The sequence below is a fragment of the Natator depressus genome, chromosome 1 (assembly GCF_965152275.1).
Source record: "Natator depressus isolate rNatDep1 chromosome 1, rNatDep2.hap1, whole genome shotgun sequence".
NCBI lineage: Eukaryota > Metazoa > Chordata > Testudines > Cheloniidae > Natator > Natator depressus.
Window position 1 is genome coordinate 305,555,809 of NC_134234.1, and position 17,855 is coordinate 305,573,663.

Genomic DNA, 17,855 nt, shown 5'->3' on the forward strand with positions numbered 1-17,855 from the left:
TGCAACCACAGCAGCTACTGCTAAAACAGACAGAGGTATCATTGTCAGTATAGTCACGATAAAAAGCAAAAGTTAAGATTCAGAACTCCCTTCCCTTGCTCCTCTAAACAAGACATGCTTATTGGCACTTCTGCTTTGGAGTGCTTGTGCATGGCACCCTTCACAGCACCAGCCATGCTGACTTTCGCCCACCAGGGTGAGTGAAATGCGGAGGGAATTGCTCAGTTGCATGAAACTGTGAGTATTAGGCAATGGCACTAAATATTGGTACAATTTTCCACAGATGGTGGTGATTTTAGCTGATATCATGGAGAACACAGTGGCTGCTGGTGTCCCGCAGCTGCTTGGGTTCACGTGCCACTTCCCTGTTTATTGCAATGGTGCCTGCTAAAGTTACGGCAGACTGGCATGGGGAAGCATCCTACAACGGAGGAAGAAATAAGGCTACCATCCCTAGAAACCTTCAGGAGAAGATTGCAGAGTATCTCCATGGAAGTTTCATCGAGATCTCTCAGGAAGATTCAAGGGACAAACTACATAAACAAACTGCTCAACATGGCCACCCCCAGCTAACAGTTCTAGGGAATGAAAAGCAGATAACGCTATCTCTCTCTTTGTTGTAGCGCTACCTCTCTAGTATGAGTAAATTAATTAAAAGTCAGTAGCTGTGTCTTGCTAAGTTGGGGGCACCATCAGTACATCTTTGTACGAGAAATACATTTACACACTTACCCGAGGTTCCTTCCCCCACAACGGACTTTCCCGTGCTTGATTGCCAGGACTGACTGGACTGTGGTAGAGCCTCAAACAGATCCTGGTTTGCGGCATAGCTGTACCCCCAGTCACATGTCCCCCATGCTCCTCCTCATCCTCTTCCCCTGGCGTGAGGATGAGGAGGTCTGTGTTTTGGGTTCCTTTGAGGTATGCATGATGCTCTGTGGGGTGCTGCTGGGGTCTCCGCCAAATATGGCAGCAGCTCTTTGTAAAAATGACAGGTCTGCGGCTCAGCACCAGGTTGACTGTTGGCTTCCCTGGCCTTCTGGTATACCTGCTGCACTTCCTTTGCTTTCGGGCAGCACTGCTGCTGATCCCCATTGTTGTCCTTCTCTTGCATCCCCTGTGCAATCTGCTCATTGATGTCCACACTTCCATGACTGGTCCATGGCTGTGCCTGCACAGCCTCATCTCCAGCATCGCCTGTCTATTCCAAGCCAGAGCGCGTCTGAAATGTGTAGCCAGGATGGTCATCTGGACAGTTGCACACAACAGTGGAGAGATGCTAGGTGTGCTCGCTAAGCTTGGCAATCAGGAAAAGGCATTTCAAAAAATCTTGGAGTCTCAAAGAGGGTAGGGGGGAAGGCTTCTGGTCTCTATGACCCCTGCATGGTAGAGTTCACAATTGTGACCAGCCTCAGGCATTGTGGGACAGCTACCGAAGGACTGTTAGGATCAACACAGCTAATGCAGTGTCTGCCTTGGCATTGTGTCAACCTCAATACATCGACCATGGCTCAATGCCCTTCGGGGAGGTGATGTTACTGTGTTGCCAAAACGGGGCACTTACATTAGTGGGAGACAAATTTTACGTGCAGACACCTGCACAACTAGGTTGATGCAAGGCAGCTTACGTCTGCATAACTTTGTAGTATAGACCAGGCCTTACTCTGTGCCTCAGTTCCTTGTCTGTAAAATAGGGATACATAGCACAGCTCTACCTCACAGAACATTATGATGCACTGTGAGATCTACTGATGAAAAGTGCTATATAACAAACAGGCATTATGATTATTACCACTAGAACTACCACCATTGCTCTTTCCTCCCTGGAGGATGTTGGGGCCTTCTTAAAGGAATACTCCTCTTGGGAAATCCTTTGGTGGAGTACATCTGGAACAAGAGGGGGCTTCTGCACAGGAGGATATGCCGCCCCTCTCCCATTGCTGCCAGCAGCATTAGGGGGTGTCACCGCTGCTGAGTGTCTGGACACAATTTGTTGTTTCAAAGGTAACCATCAGAAGACAATAATTATTTCCTTTAAAAAGGACAGATATAATTAACCACCCTTGCATTCCCCTCCTTGCTAAGCTGTGCAAAGTATTATTTTTAGAAGTGCTAGTAATTTTTAACTACTTAGCTTCAGCATAATTATTTTTATATTTGGTATCAAATTTGATGCCCATTTTAGAATCCCTTAAAAGCAGAGTGTAAGCTTCTTGTGTTTGTATATTTTTAAAATCAGCATAACTGTGATCCATAATAATACAGAAGAAAGGGATTATATACTAACCCAATGGTGCCTAATACATACAGATAGCATGTATGAAGCCCAAGGATTACCCCAACAACAAAAAATTGATCACTGGCCTGAGACATAAAAGATGGGCGGTTCACAATATCTACCAGAATAATTTTCAAGGAGGAGATCTTGAGCAAGACAAGCCCAACACTGTTGAGACCTTTAAAAAACAACAGTGCCAGCTTTAAATCAACATGCTACTTAATTGGCAGTCGATGCAGACAATGCAAGGTTGGCATAATATAATCACAGTTGCTTGAATGGGTGAGCAAGCATGCTACTGCTTTCCGAACAAGTTGTAGGGATGCTCTGCTGCATGCCCTGCTCAGATGGAATTACAATAATCAAGCCTCATGGGCAGGAGGACATGTGTTATGAGGATATTGTGAGGCTGCAATGGGATTAGAAAGGGCACAGCAAGTACAAACTGTGCAATTGAAAAACTCCATTTTCATATCAAGCCAATGCTTGGCTTTGTCGGGAAAAGAATTGTGTAAAGTGATGCCAAGATTTTTAACGTGACTCTACCTCCAAACAAATCTTTCTACAAGTGGGGACATGAAAGAGGAGTGAGCTTTCTCATACTGTTAACACAGCAGTAAGCCTTTTATTTTCCCAGGGTTGAGGACATGGCAGCTCTGATGTATCCCTCTAGAGAATTCATTCAAGCATTCCTCCAGGGCAGAGAATAGACTAGCAGGGCCATGGGACAAGCGGTATACTGCTGAGGATCATCAGCATACCGATGAGACCCTACCCAATGGTTAGAAATGAGCTTGCCAAAAGGTATCACCTGTACATCAAACAAGATGGAAGACAAGAGAGTGCCTTATAGGAATGCCACACTGCAAATTCCTCAGGGATGTCGTGCAATTGACCATCAAGTACTGACTTGCTCCTATATTATAGGTATGAGTGGAACCACTAGAGGGCAGCTACAGACGCACCAGCAAAGTCTCTCATTTGCCAAAGTAACAATTGAATGAGTCCTATTTACTAGGCTGCTTGTATCAAAAGCTGTTCAGAATTCCAGCATGACCAAATAGACTGACCTAATTTAAAACTAATATCATCATCCAACTAAGCAACAGTGCTAGATCGGTTTGGAAGATAATCCATAATAAAATCCTGGCGTGCTGCCTCTTTGCACAACAGATCTGGCAACAGACGGCCAAAAATCACAAAACAAAAGGCTCACTCAAGAATTCTTGTGCATCTAAAATGCTCACTCAGCCAGCAGGAGTTTTGGGAACCCAAGTAACTCTTTTGCCTGAAATTTCCTATAGAACTATTTAATCAATGATCAGCATTAAATTTTAGTGACCCAAAAGTGCAGCTCTGAACTAAAAGGAAAGTTATGGTACTATAGCTAATTTTTATCAGGCATGGGCCAAAATATCTGAATCCTTATATTCAGGATAGATTTCCATTAACTGGGAATTTTTCCTGGTATAAGAACTCTAGGATTTGGTCCTAAAGACTTTAAAATCCAAGTCAGAAAACTCTCATGGGAGTGCCAGTTGGTATTATAGATCTATCATACACAGGTCAGGCTTCAAATTATTGTTCCACTTGCCTGAAAACAAGCACTTCAAACATCACACACTGTTTCACAGAGAGAAATGATCAGTAACAACAATAATGACTTTTTCAAGGAGATCATCTTCTCAGTGAGGCATTGTGCTGGTCAGTGAATCACAAATCTGATTTATCTCCTCACCCACATACTGTAGCAGATGTACAACTTGTCATTTTAGATTTTTAATATTTAGTGTCACCAACAGATTTCTGAATCTGCTTGTCCATTTCTACCATAACCAATCAACTACTTCATTGTCATGGGTATTAAATACCAAAATTTCGTTCACATCCATGCCAATCTGCTGTTTTGTTTTTCTGTGATTCTTATTTTTTTCCTTCTTGTATTTTTATATAATTTGCTTTCAAACTTTTATTTAATGTATTACTTTCTTCTTCTTTTGTTCTGTTAACCTCTGTTACTGCAGATTCCGTTATTAATTTCCAATAACTAACAATGGTGCACACAATGATGTCTGCCACAATTTCTCATGAGTTATTTTTTTTTACCCTTAAAGATGGCCACTACCATTCCCCTTCTGAGACAGCAGATGACTTTGTTGTAATTTTACTAGAGTAAAGAAAATAAACAATAGAAGTCATACCTTCCTTCTCGCTCCCCTCTCAAATGAAGACCTTCCCACATACATAACCATCCCTTGCTCTCTCCCTCTGTTACATGTGGGAAGAGCTGCCTCTCCTCCTTACCCACAGCAACATCAGAGAGAGAGGGACTACTTGTGGCACCTTAGAGACTAACAAATTTATTTGAGCATAAGCTTTCGTGAGCTACAGCTCACTTCATCGAATGCATCCGATGAAGTAAGCTGTAGCTCACGAAAGCTTATGCTCAAATAAATTGGTTAGTCTCTAAGGTGCCACAAGTACTCCTTTTCTTTTTGCGAATACAGACTAACACGGCTGCTACTCTGAAACCTATCAGAGAGAGACTCACACTACTTGTCCATCTTCCCTGTCTTGCCAGCTTCACTGGTCCTACTCTCCCCAACTATACCTCACATGACTTGTGCAAGCAGTTACCAACTGATGTATTGGCTCCTACCAGTGAGGGTAAATTGGGTATGTTGGAAGGTATCCCAAAGGGTCAAAATTCTTGTGAGAGGAAGTTGAGGTGAGGTAGAACTTGCTCCTTCAAAAAGAAACCCTATCCTAGCCACATCTTTCAGAGGACAAAAGCAGTCACTCTCCTTGGCAGAGTACCCAATAGCTGATCCCCCCAAACCTTCAGCAATGGACAGCTTTCACCTGGGTTAAACATCGGAGAATTAGCAAGCAATTAGGTAGAGCTCTAGGGCAAAAGCAGAGAGCTTGCAGGGCACTAAAAATTCACTACAAATAAAAAGAACCCCAAGCAAATACCAGAAGCACTGCTGTCATAAATATAAAGGGAAGGGTAAACCCCTTTAAAATCCCTCCTGGCCAGAGGAAAAATCCTCTCACCTGTAAAGGGTTATGAAGCTAGGATAACCTCGCTGGCACCTGACCAAAATGACCAATGAGGAGACAAGATACTTTCAAAAGCTGGGGGGAGGGAAAAACAAAGAGTCTGTGTGTGTGATGCTTTTGCCGGGGACAGAACAGGAATGGAGTCTTAGAATTTAGTAAGCAATCTAGCTAGATATGCGTTAGATTATGATTTCTTTAAATGGCTGAGAAATTAAGCTGTCCTGAATAGAATGGATATTCTTGTCTGTGTGTCTTTTGGTAACTTAAGGTTTTGCCTGGAGGGATTCTCTATGTTTTGAATCTAATTACCCTGTAAGGTATTTACCATCCTGATTTTACAGAGGTGATTCTTTTTTACTTTTTACTTCTATTAAAATCCTTCTTTTTAGAAACGGAATGCTTTTTCATTGTTCTTAAGATCCAAGGGTTTGGGTCTGTGTTCACCTATGCAAATTGGTGAGGATTTTTACCAAACCTTCCCCAGGAAGTGGGGTGCAAGGGTTGGGAGGATTTTGGGGGGAAAGACGTTTCCAAACAACGCTTTCCTAATAAAAATAAACCCAGATAAACGTTTGGTGGTGGCAGTGGAAGTCCAAGGGCAAAGGGTAAAATAATTTTCCCATGGGGAAGTTTCAACCTAAGCTGGTAAAAGTAAGCTTAGGAGGTTTTCATGCAGGTCCCCACATCTGTACCCTAGAGTTCAGAGTGGGGAAGGAACCTTGACAACTGGGAAGATTTGAAGGTCTTTAATCCATCCTTTTATGATGTCTATATAGGAAGGAGTTTGAGATTAATGGACAATGTTAATTGCCAAAGCCAAACACAGCAACTGGGTTATAATGGATAACTGCATGTGTCTGATTTTTTTTTTTCAAATAAATTACTCAGTTCGACAGGATATATCGTGTAAATATGTAGTTGGCATGGAACTGATTTAGAACAGTTGGGGTGCTGTTGTATTTTTAACCTGAGACCACTTCAAGTTGTGTTCAATCATATATAGGCACTCCATAAAGTTAGGTTTAAAGGCTCAAAAGCTTCTTTATTCATAATGCCACTATTAAAAAAAATCCACCTGACTTAAAAATGATTGAACTGGTTTGTCTCACACATGGAGATGTTACATGCCAAGTTCCTGCACATCCCAAGTATTTTGTGATGAATGACAGCCCCTCATGAAACATGGGCTTGCAGTAGAAATGCTGACACAACCTCAGCTATACTAGCATGTTCACATCAATAACATTTTCTGTGTAAATCTATGCTTCCTTTCTTACAGATACCCATATGCCAATGTACATTCCACTCACAATCACACAACAGACAGTTGTGCATTGTCAATGCCCTTTTTTTTTTTAAAGGACATGTAGCCTGAGGCATGAGTGCGAGCTTTTCGTGTCCCTCCATTTGGACTAATAAGAATGTTCTAGCATTATTCCTTTAACCAACAACAGCCATTATGACAACATACATCAGGAAGCAAGCCCTCAGTGTGTGGCCTTTTTTAAGTTGGCTGCGGTCATATTGCCCACTGGGGTTGTAAGGTTTACTCAGAGCAGCTTTACAGATATTTTCATTGAGCAATACTTTATGGGGAGCACTTACTTGCCTAGAGACCACGAGTTAACCGCACAGCTTTCCTAGTTTCCACTAATCTGGAAAAGTGCCTGTGTCAGCAACTACCGCAGCAATAATGCCAGGCAACAATACATTGAGTGATGCCAGAAAGGAGAGCGAGATGCAGCTAGGATTAAACAGGACCTTGGATCAGAGAGAGATTTCTTGGGAAGGAAACTAATTGAAAAGTGAGACAATTTTTACATTCTTCCAAAATGCTTAACCCCTTCCCCAAATAAACCAAATATAACCTCTCTTCATGCTTACACACGATCTGGAGGTAGCAACCTGTGCTAGCAGATGATGAAACCAAGAGAGATCTATTCATGGTGAAATCATCCGAAATAAAGAGAGATCTATTCACGGCTTTTTTGAGGTACTAAGCACAAAAGTGGACAGCCTATCAACTATATCAAATGGGAACAAAAAACCAAATATGGTCCCACAGTATATGCCCATGACTGGAATAAGCCAGGCAGGTAGGAGAAGCTTAATAAAGATGCACTAAAATGTAGGGTTTCAAACTACAGTTTACACAGACCATGCAAAAATAAATAGATACATAAGATGGAAGATATAGGCTCTATTCCCAGCTCAGTCTCTATCCTGATAAGTGACCTTGAGCATGTCAACTCATTATTCTGTGCCTCAGTTTCTCCATCTGTAAAATGATGATAATTATAGTTCTTTATAAGGTGCTTTGAGCTCTGGATGAAAGGTTCTACATTTACACTAGGCATTATTATTATTATGACTAATAAATTTGAAGGATCAGTACTACTTTCTTTTCTACAGTTGTTAGCATTAAATATAAAACAATGGCTAAGAGCTGAGAAAATACCTGAAGTCCGGCAGTGGTCTTGCAGAAAATATAGTAGTAAACATGTTATGAAAGACTATAAGCAGAGCTCAGGCTGCACAGGAAATCCTAATTTTATTATGATCTGTATCTTTATTATTTTTTCAAAAAATGGAATTTCTGTCATGTTTTAAAAAGAAAATCTCACAATATATAACTATCTGTCAGACAACAGAATGCTCTGTACAGTCAAATATGCAAAAGTAGGAGCTGCATCGTATGAACATCTTTCCAGTCCTGCCCCCTTCCATATATATCCCAAATGTATTGTATGAAAAGAACCAGACCTCCTTGGGAATCCAACCCCCTCTCATATGCGCTCTTACCTATACAAGGCTCATTTGCACTCTGCCTCCCTCCCTGTACACTTTCTCTAATTATACAAAAAGACACAGAGGAGCAGACAGACTTTCCAAAGCTATGTTCACATGCGCAGAACCAACAGAATCCCAGCAGATCATTAAGAGATTTTGTGACAAAATCCAGTGCAGATGTGCAAAGTATATTGTTCAAATCTTTACACTTTGACTATGCACAGCCAATTTACCAGATCACTGAAAAGAACATCTGCCAAATGTCTATTTTCACTGGGCCAAATGGTAATTTTAACCATCTATTATACAGTGTTCAAAAAAGTTCAACATTTTTGTATAATGGGAAGACAGGACATCTTTCCACTCTTCATTTTTGAAAATATTGTTTTGTTCAAGCTTAAAAAAATATACAAAAAAGAAATTACCCATGAACGGAAAACAAACCTCCCAAGTTTCAACTGGACACACACACAAGGCCACAATTATACACAAATGCAGATGGAATTCCTTTAGAATGGACACATTTGTGCTACGTGCTCTGCCTTTTATATTGAATGTTCATATATGCTGACTGTTCTAGGAAATTCAATCCTGTTTGAACTACATAATAATAATAAGGTGGAAGGGTGGGGAGGGGGGATGTTGGGAGGGAGAGAAGCATTTTGTCCAGTACATTAAAATGTTACAACTGTTAATAATTTTTTCTCAGTTTTCTTTCCTGTGTTAATATGGCATGCTGTAGAATAAAAGATAATTCTGTGATGTCTCCACAGCACACACTATAGGAGGTTAATTATAAGGAAATTGATATTTCTTAATGAGTTTCCAACATGATTTTCTGGACACATTTATAAACTATCTACCTATATTTTCAGAACATTTTATTGCATAATGTTCTTATAATGAGTCTTCTCCTGTATCTTTATGCTATACAATCCCTCAATTAAACTGAAGACATATATACAATAGCACGCCACAGTGCAACTTTATTTTAGATAGCTTCTTTCATACAAATCATGTCCTAAAATAATTTACACAAGTAAATACTTAAAAATACAATAGAGAGAGGGAGAAATTAAGCTATATAGAGACAAAAATATAGGCTTTTGGTTGAGATCGGAAATTAGATGGGCAGATGCAGAAAGGCCATTCCACGCAGAAAGCAAGAACTGCAAAGAAGGCTTTCAAAGCAACAGTACTAAGACTGTGAGCCAGATCCTGGGCTTTGCACTTTGGCAGTAGAAAGAGCCAGGAAAGCTGGCCAGCCTGGGGTTCTGAATAACTGGCCATCTCTTTCACTCCATGGCTTAGGGGCCTAGAAAGAAGGGGCACACTGGAGAATCACTGTGCTCTGGCAAGTTCTCACTCGCGTACCGAACCTCAGGTCCATAACCAGCTAGAGTAGTTTAAAGCCAACCTGCGGTTGCTGTAAACTACATAGGTGCTGGTGTAGATTTGGCCCTGGGACTTGGGGCTCAAATAGCCTCTTTGCAGATGCAGTCTTCAGTGGTACCTAATGCTTACTGGATGCAGCTGAGGATTGAACGCTGCATGTTCATACCAAGGGTAGACCAAAAAATATTATCTGCTACCTATTCTTATCAAGAAGCAAGACAAAAAGAGAAAACTTAATTTGCTTCTCTTTTACTCTGTGCAGAACAACAACACAAGGAATTTTTCTCTTTTCTGCTTTTTGCTGAGTTAATGGCAGCTGTGCTTTGATGCATTTTGCTTGAATTTGTGTAGCACCTTGTGTTCTACAGAAGAAACTCAAAAAATGGATAAAGTTTGTAGGGTAAGACACAGTATATTTATAAAGACTATACATTCATTATTCTGTAGTCTTTCTGGCACCATATTTTAGTGTCATGTTTATAAAAAATAATCTTGCATGAAGATCTGCTTAAAGGCTATAATTGTTAGTTAGATTATTTCTATACTGTTGGCAGTTCACACATGTCAGATTTATATGAAAACTGATTCCTGCATCTCAGATTTAGAGCTCATTTAAGGCTCTTGAGATAGAATAACATGCAGGTGTCAGCCCTCCAAATTTCAAAGGTTGAAGATTAACCTAATATGCAATATGGTGACCTAACAGTTCTTCATTTGAAAGAAATCTGAAAAATAATCTCTGATACAGCCTCAGAGAGAGAATAACCCAGTGGGATTTCTACCTCTTCATTTCCTAATGAGTTTTTCGATAATGAGAGGTGACTTTGTCAGTCACTCTGGGCTCTATTATGGCTAATTTGACTCCACTTCACTTTCTCTGTTAATTATTAACACTAGCCTTTTTATCCTCATGAGACCACATTCCAGTTTCTCTCTTTTTAGATTTTTATGAGCCTATCTTTAGGAAGGCAAAAGTCTTCGGGAATAGGTTTTCACTTAGTGAGAAAGCTAGAATATTTATTATTCGTTTAGGGAGACCCTGTGAGATTGATTTTAGAAGCATGGCATGTTCTTTCTAATAGCTTTAATGTACTAGCAATGTGAAAGGGCTGTTAATTAAAGAATAAGAATCATGGTATGTTTCACTTGGGAATCTGTTCCTGGGAAAATGGTCATTTGCCACTTGCTAGCATATCTACCGATTAAAAGGTGACTAGTTCCAGGGGTTGCTTTTCAATAGCACTGGAAAAAAAAAAAAAGATAACAGTTTTCCAGATGGCTTTCACTTGTCAGAAATGGTCACTTACTATATCTTTTGCCATTAGGAGAACTGTGGAAAATAGTATACAGGTGTGGCATTTATTTCTTGGAGTAGCTGCTACTACTTGTTCTTTCAGTTACATTTTACAACCCTGCTGATAATTATTTCGTTATGAAAACAAAATTTCCTCCAGTTTTAATAATATGTCTTTACTGAGACTGTTTCCTTAGTAATGATTTAAAGTAATTATCCATTTAATCTCTTCAGAGAAGAAAAAGCAAGCAGTAGCCTTCCAACAGTCTTTTCTTATGTAAGCGTGGAGCTAGAGTTGTTTGTATTGCTTGTGTTATTCTGGAAATCAGCAGGCAAGGCAGCCCACGTTGTGTAATAAGAGGGTTAGTTATAACTCTGCTGTCACAAACCCTGCCTGAAGGCCAAGAATATCATCCTGCAATAAGCTTCATTTCCATTGGTTCCGGAAACTTAACTTGCTGTAATGGAACCCAATACCAAGTTTATAGATACCACTGGCTGAATAAAATTCAAACAACCCTACCCTAACAAAATTACACATCACAAAATCCAGCACTATGATTGTAATCCTTGTTGGCAGTCTCAACACAGGCACCAAGGATCGAATGGGCACAAGGAGGAAACTACTCCTACACGACTTCAAGTGTTCCTTTGAAGTTAAGGTTGCAGCACATTTACATGGCAGAGTTAGGAAGTCTTTGTTGCTGATGTCTACACTGTACCTATCCTAGAGAACTTCAAAGGGAGCAACCTCCAGCACCTTCCACAAAACCACAACCAGAAATAAAGAAAACAGTAACAAAATAGACACATCTTCTCTCACTAAGGAACCCATGTAAAAAGACAACTACACAACAGGAGTGTAGCATTTAATATATTGCTAACTGCCAATTAATGAAAACACAATTAAGTACTCATGAAAAGAGGCAGACAACACTGGACTCTAAAGTCCTTTACTTATCCACAAAACATATACTGACCAGGCAATATATGATCCTACATTGCAGTACCAATAGTTCTCAATTCTAACTAGAATGACTAGCTTTTAGGATAAGAAGGTAGTTAAGGCTCCATGTCTATTCAGCCTTTGGCATCCTGAGGAGTCTGCCATCCAGGGGACTAACACCAATTGCAATGCTTCTTTTTGCGATATGGATGCCCCTATGGCTGCACTGAGATCACCTACTTATTTCACTCAGGCACTCCAAAGCTGATGGTAACAGTACTCTGTTATAAGCAATGTGGGTTGTTGCAGCACCTCTGATCTCCTAATGGAAGTCCCAGTATTCCACTTCCAATCCCCTAAATCATGCAGCTTTAATCCAGAAAGGACATTCTGATACTGGTTTTTATATGCTTGATAATAACATAACAGAAAAATAATTTTAAAAACTAGTTTGTTGAGCATATGAATCCTGTAAATACAAGCAAAAATTTAAAGCTTGAAATGAACTGAGACATGGAATAAAAATAGCATTTTGTCTTCCCTTAATAATGAAGGAAAACCGTGCATTTTATCTTTCTATTTAAAAACAGCACATCAATTATTTTCTGAATGTTGCCTTAAAATGTTTGAAAAATAATCTGCATGTAAAATAAAGTACAATTTATGCTTTTTAATTCAACTTACTTCATTTTCTAAAGTTTCATTGATATTCTCTGTATATTTCCACATGTAAAATCACCCCCCAAAAGATCATGTTTAATATCTGCATATTAGATTATTTAGCTATTATAAAAGGAAAACCAGCTCACCCAAGACAAATAAAAGCAAGAGCACTGTATTTCATGACCAATATGTCCTCAGTTTTGGGCAAATACAAATGGTGTAAATTAAAAATCTCTTTCAGTCTGATGTACATGCCTAACTCCAATTAATACTAAGTCTACAATACATTTATAAATATGATCAATGGTGTTAAAGCAGTGATGGGAATGAAAACTTAGTATAAGAGTACACTTACTGATACAGACCTATTTAAATATAATGCCTTAGTATTAAAAATAATATTAAAATGTGCTATGCTGTGTTTATAATGCTGCTTTAGAGGTAAGCAATTTATGCAATACTATATGGTTCAAGTATAGTCTACAGTAAAGGATTGAGTGGGATAAAGAGTAATAGCTTAATTTCAGAGGAACTCAGCAGAGAAATATTTATAGCAAAGAGGGGCACTGTAACTTTTGTTTTGCTCTGGAAATCGAAATACAACAGAATTTCTGGAGTGTGTGGAGACTGAAAGAAAAAAAATCATATATAAACAACAACAACAAAACCTTAATATCTTACTGTCATTTCTTAGGAAGTTATTTAGCAGTTGGAAAAGTGGGAAAGTATCCCAGGAATCTTGAGGTTGTGCCTCCAGTGCTGAATCCATATCGACAGAAAAGAGAGACCAAAATTTCTCTGCATGTTCAGCTAATAAATCTGGCCACCAAGCAAAAGCCTATAATGTAAGAAAAAAAATTAGTAAACACAAGTCACAAAAAAGAAGAGCTACTGTATGGTACATATGGTCAAATGTATTTGGATATGTCACTTCATGTCTTTTATCATGCATGGGTGATGTACAGTCCATGTGTGACAAATGTTAATGCATTCCTATATGTATAGACATGTATTAAAAAATATACCGCATTTGTCAACAAGGGGAAAAAAATAAAACCAGAAATTATTTTGTTGGAAAGGCAGCACTAATAATAAACCCCAAATTACTGCCAACAAGAGGGGAAAAATAACAAACAGATTGTCTATAAACCTTTAAATAGCCGAATATCATTCCATTGACTGTAACTGTTTTTGCCAACCAAAAAGGCAAAGGGGAGGGGGGAGGGAGAGAGAGAGAGAAAAACAGAAGAACTGAAAGTCTAAAGACAATCTTTGGAAAATTACAACATACTCTAATTTTGGTTTAATTCAGTTCTAAAGTTATAAGAAATCAGCCTAATTTCTTGTCAAATGTTCTCTAAACAAATACATATTTAAAAGCATTTTGTCCTCATTCATTATCAGAAGAAATTTGATTTAAACTTTAATAGCTAATAATAATATCCTCTGAAATCTGTATTTTTGATAGACGCAAAATCTTCATTTTTATCCTTATTTTGTCCTAAAGAGATAGGCCATTCACAATGCATAAATTCCCATTTCCTTTAATAAGCGTTATGGGTAGATATCTGGAGATTCAATAATCTCTAGTTTATAACATCTTTTTCCACTAATTTAACAGTGTTTTGGAAAATACTGCTTTCATGAGTGTAAGCTTCGTGCATTAGGTGGTCTTAGCTCAGAAGAATGGAGGTGGGGGAGGAAATTCATTCAAAAGTTGCTGTGTTCAGGCAAAATTAGGGACTCCACCACATTCACATCATGCATCTTCTTCCTGCATTTACATCTGTGCTTGGCGGAGAAGGAAAAGAATGACAGGAATTGTACAGTAGTTGGATATTATATCAAAGTGAGAAATGGTAAATGGAGATACTGGCAAGTAAAGATAAAGGCCAAGTAATATTCTGAGCCTGTGAAAGAGCAGGCTTTAAAGTTCCTACTAGTGTCAAGCTAACACTGCTGCAACTGTTTTGTTCAGTGTCACTGCAAACATCTGATGCTGAGAAATATACAGTCACCTTGAATAAAAAAGAGTTATAGTAAGGCCTCCATTTTCAAGTGTGACCTCTAATTCTGAACACCTCCATTTTTGAAGTGCCAACATTGGACACACCTAGGGCCTGATCACCAGAGGGGCTGAGCACCCACAATTCCAAATGAAGTCAACGGCAACAACACATGCTCAAGCACTTCTCAAAATCGGGCCCTAGAGGTCTAAAATTCTAGAAATTCAGGTCTAGAACTGAAGAGCCCAAAATTAGATTCCACTTTTGAAAATGTGATCATAAATGTTTACTTGTATCCTAGACTTACTGATGACAGCCTAACATGGCGTTTTGGTTTTTTATGAAAGGAATGATTGCAACATGATGGGAGAGAAGAAGACCTGGAGAGTGGTTTCTGAGAGGTAATGAGTGCTCCCTGAAAGCACCTGCTGCTCCTAGTGAAGTTAACGGGAATGGAGGTGCTCAGAAAACTGCTTATCAGTTTATATATTATTATAACATTATATATTATTATTATATATTATATCAGGCCTTAAGGATACTGACTGGTAATGAAGTGAACAGTATACAGAATCTGTTGCAAATTATTTTGGCAAGAATTTAAAATAGATTCCTTTTCCTGTAATGAGAAGAAGTCTCTGACTGATGAGTTGAGCATAAATGGGAGCTCATTAAGGAAACAACCTCCTAGCCCAAGAAAATAACCTACCACAATAAAAAACACTTTCATGCTACTTGTTTTTAAAGTATACAGGCATTGGCAGGTGTCCCTTTGGGACCAGCAAACAAAACTCTTTTCAGAACATATAGCGCGCGCACCCCCCCCCCCCACAAAATCTAGAAAGCCAGCCCATTCTATTCCCATTTTAAACCCCTTTGCAAATGACACTGTGGACCAAACAAATATTCTTGACCCTCTCAAAAGTGTCTGGGAGCAAGTGAGAAGAATGGGAAAACCTTTACCAGGGCTAAGATGTTGTTCCATCAAAATGAACAATATGAAAACAAGCTGAATGTAATTAGTGATTGGTCATATACATCCTAAGAGAACAAAAACATCTGACCTGATTAAAGAAAGACTGAAGTTCTTAGATTCTAGAAAGAGAGACAAATGTGGCAAAACAAAATCAGAAATGATCAGAACAATTTATGACACATGTTCAAGACACAGTAACAGCTCCATGCTACAAATGGTGAAAAATCAATGATGCCTTGTTTGTGAGGAACCACATACCTCTCGTGCCTGTGGGAATCCATAAATTTGGAAGTGTTGTGGAATAGAAAAAAAAGTTATACTACTAAAACAATTTTAGAGGCTACTAATCCATTTCATTAACTGCACCATCATAATTTCTGTAGTGTTATGACCTCAGCTCAGTGTGATATATTTATATTTTGAATAGGGATAAGGGGTGCATATTTACAATTTTTGTATTTTTTGTTTCATTTACCTTTTAATATTGCACTTCTGTTTATTTTATAAAACTTTCACTAGAAATGCATATTTATTTTTGGAAACAAAGAAGGAAGAAGTGATGCAAAAATAGTAGTTTTGGTTTTGAACTTGACAGATTCAGTATTCTTGCAGGACTGATTTTCATTTGGGCAGATAAAAGAATAGAATATACCTTTTTGCAAAATGAATTTTAAAGCATTATTTATTATTACATTTAATTACTAAGAAACACAATTCTTAAACAGTAAAATGTATTGCATATTGGTATTTTATCAGATTCCTTTGGTTTTTAAAGTCTAATATTCTAACACATCCTCAAAAGACAAAGAAAAATATATATGTTTTATTAAGTAATCATTTACAGTGTAACACAGTGGTAATACTAGTGTAGAATAAAATCTCCTGGGAATTAATTTCAAATTATTGAAGCAGCTGTTTCTTCAGTATAAAATAAAATATCCATAACAAGTTCACACTTGACAGATGTAAGCTAAAAACTAGATTCCAAGTGTGAGCTAAAAGCAGATGTTTTGAATGATCATATTTATAACTATATATACATTAAAATCTAGGTTTACCTCTTTGTATGCTTTTCCAGAAAATAATTCTCGGATTTTTTAAAGAACATCCTAGAAACTGTATCTTAGACAACTAGATTATCATATTAATGTTAATAATATAAATCTATATGTATTTGGTCTATTTGTTCTTTTTTGGTACTACCTAGAGATAAAAGGTGCTATAATGCTTGTCCATTGTAATTTATGAATCAAGGAACAAAAAGACTCGAGAGGGTAAGAAATATGAAATTGATTGAATTTACCTCTTCTATTTTAAAATGACATTTTAAATAAATAGATAAATAGAAATAGTTGTTGAATCAGTCCCACAAAACAACCATAATACCAATGTGAATATTTAATTCACTAGTCATTATTTTTAAAGTTAAAATTAATTGGCACAAGACACAATGAAACCTAGTGTTTAAAGTTATATTTCCTTTCTGTTTAGGTGTGGGGGTAAAAAGTTGGAAGGGAAAACTGTATAAGGCTGAATGTTTTCGATACCATTTAATCGCCTGTTATTGATGTTATGCTCTTTAATCTGAAATTTCCAAACCTGGAGGTCATTCACGGGAACTCAGGTAGAGTTTTATTTCACTTCACTATTCTTAAGCTTCAAAACACTCATTTTCTTTGTAAATGTGAACTGCCTTAAACGTCTGTCAGAACCCAAAGTTAGAAAGTTTCTTGACAGAATTCCTTCACACCATGGAGAAACAAAATAGGTATGAACCATTATCCTATAGTGAATGCAGATACCCTCACCTCTGCATGATGCTCTTCGTTCTGCTGCAATACTTCGATGCAGAGCTCTGCAAGGTGAAGAACCTCTTCCAGCTTTCTAGCAGGCGTTGCTTGATTCAAGGTCTCTATACACACACACATAAAAAATTAAAAATATGTAAGACAAAATTATTTTAGCTAGAAATACAGAAAAATAAACTGTATTTTACAGCAGAGAATGGTACTAGTAGAGAGCTGGAATACTGCCCTGAAATAATTTTCTGATCACAAGCAATTCAACATTTTAGGGACACTTTTAATGTAAATGAATGCAACTGTATGGCCACATCAATGGATTACAGAAAATATATCATCCACAAAGAAATCACTGGCCACTACAAACATTTTCTGATTTAATACATGAGAATAAAGAGGCGCAGCAACACATTAGATGCTCAACTTCTGCAACAAGAAAATTCCAATTCTCTCCAAGGTCAGATATACAAAGACAGCAGACACAAGAGACTTTTTTTCTTATTGTATTGTCAATACAATGCCATTCTCACCAGATGAGTCATTACTGGCATTAGCAAGATTCATGCTTTTTGCTGCAGTTTAAATTCCAGGCATGTTTTATCTGAATCAGAGCCTAAATTTTAGTTGATCTAAAAATCGGAA

At 38.1% G+C, this 17,855-nt stretch overlaps 1 protein-coding gene across 16 annotated transcripts in view; it reads right to left on the reverse strand.

The window, feature by feature from the left end:
* The window catches only part of CADPS2 (calcium dependent secretion activator 2), a 555,767-nt gene that overhangs the window by 80,156 nt on the left and 457,756 nt on the right, over positions 1-17,855 (reverse strand). For all 16 annotated transcript variants that reach the window (XM_074942329.1, XM_074942327.1, XM_074942330.1 and 13 more), the window contains 2 exons: positions 17,220-17,323; positions 13,111-13,267 (listed from right to left, as the gene is read on the reverse strand). In XM_074942329.1, the coding sequence (XP_074798430.1) occupies positions 13,111-13,267; positions 17,220-17,323 (261 nt within the window). The remainder of the gene's footprint in view (positions 1-13,110; positions 13,268-17,219; positions 17,324-17,855) is intronic.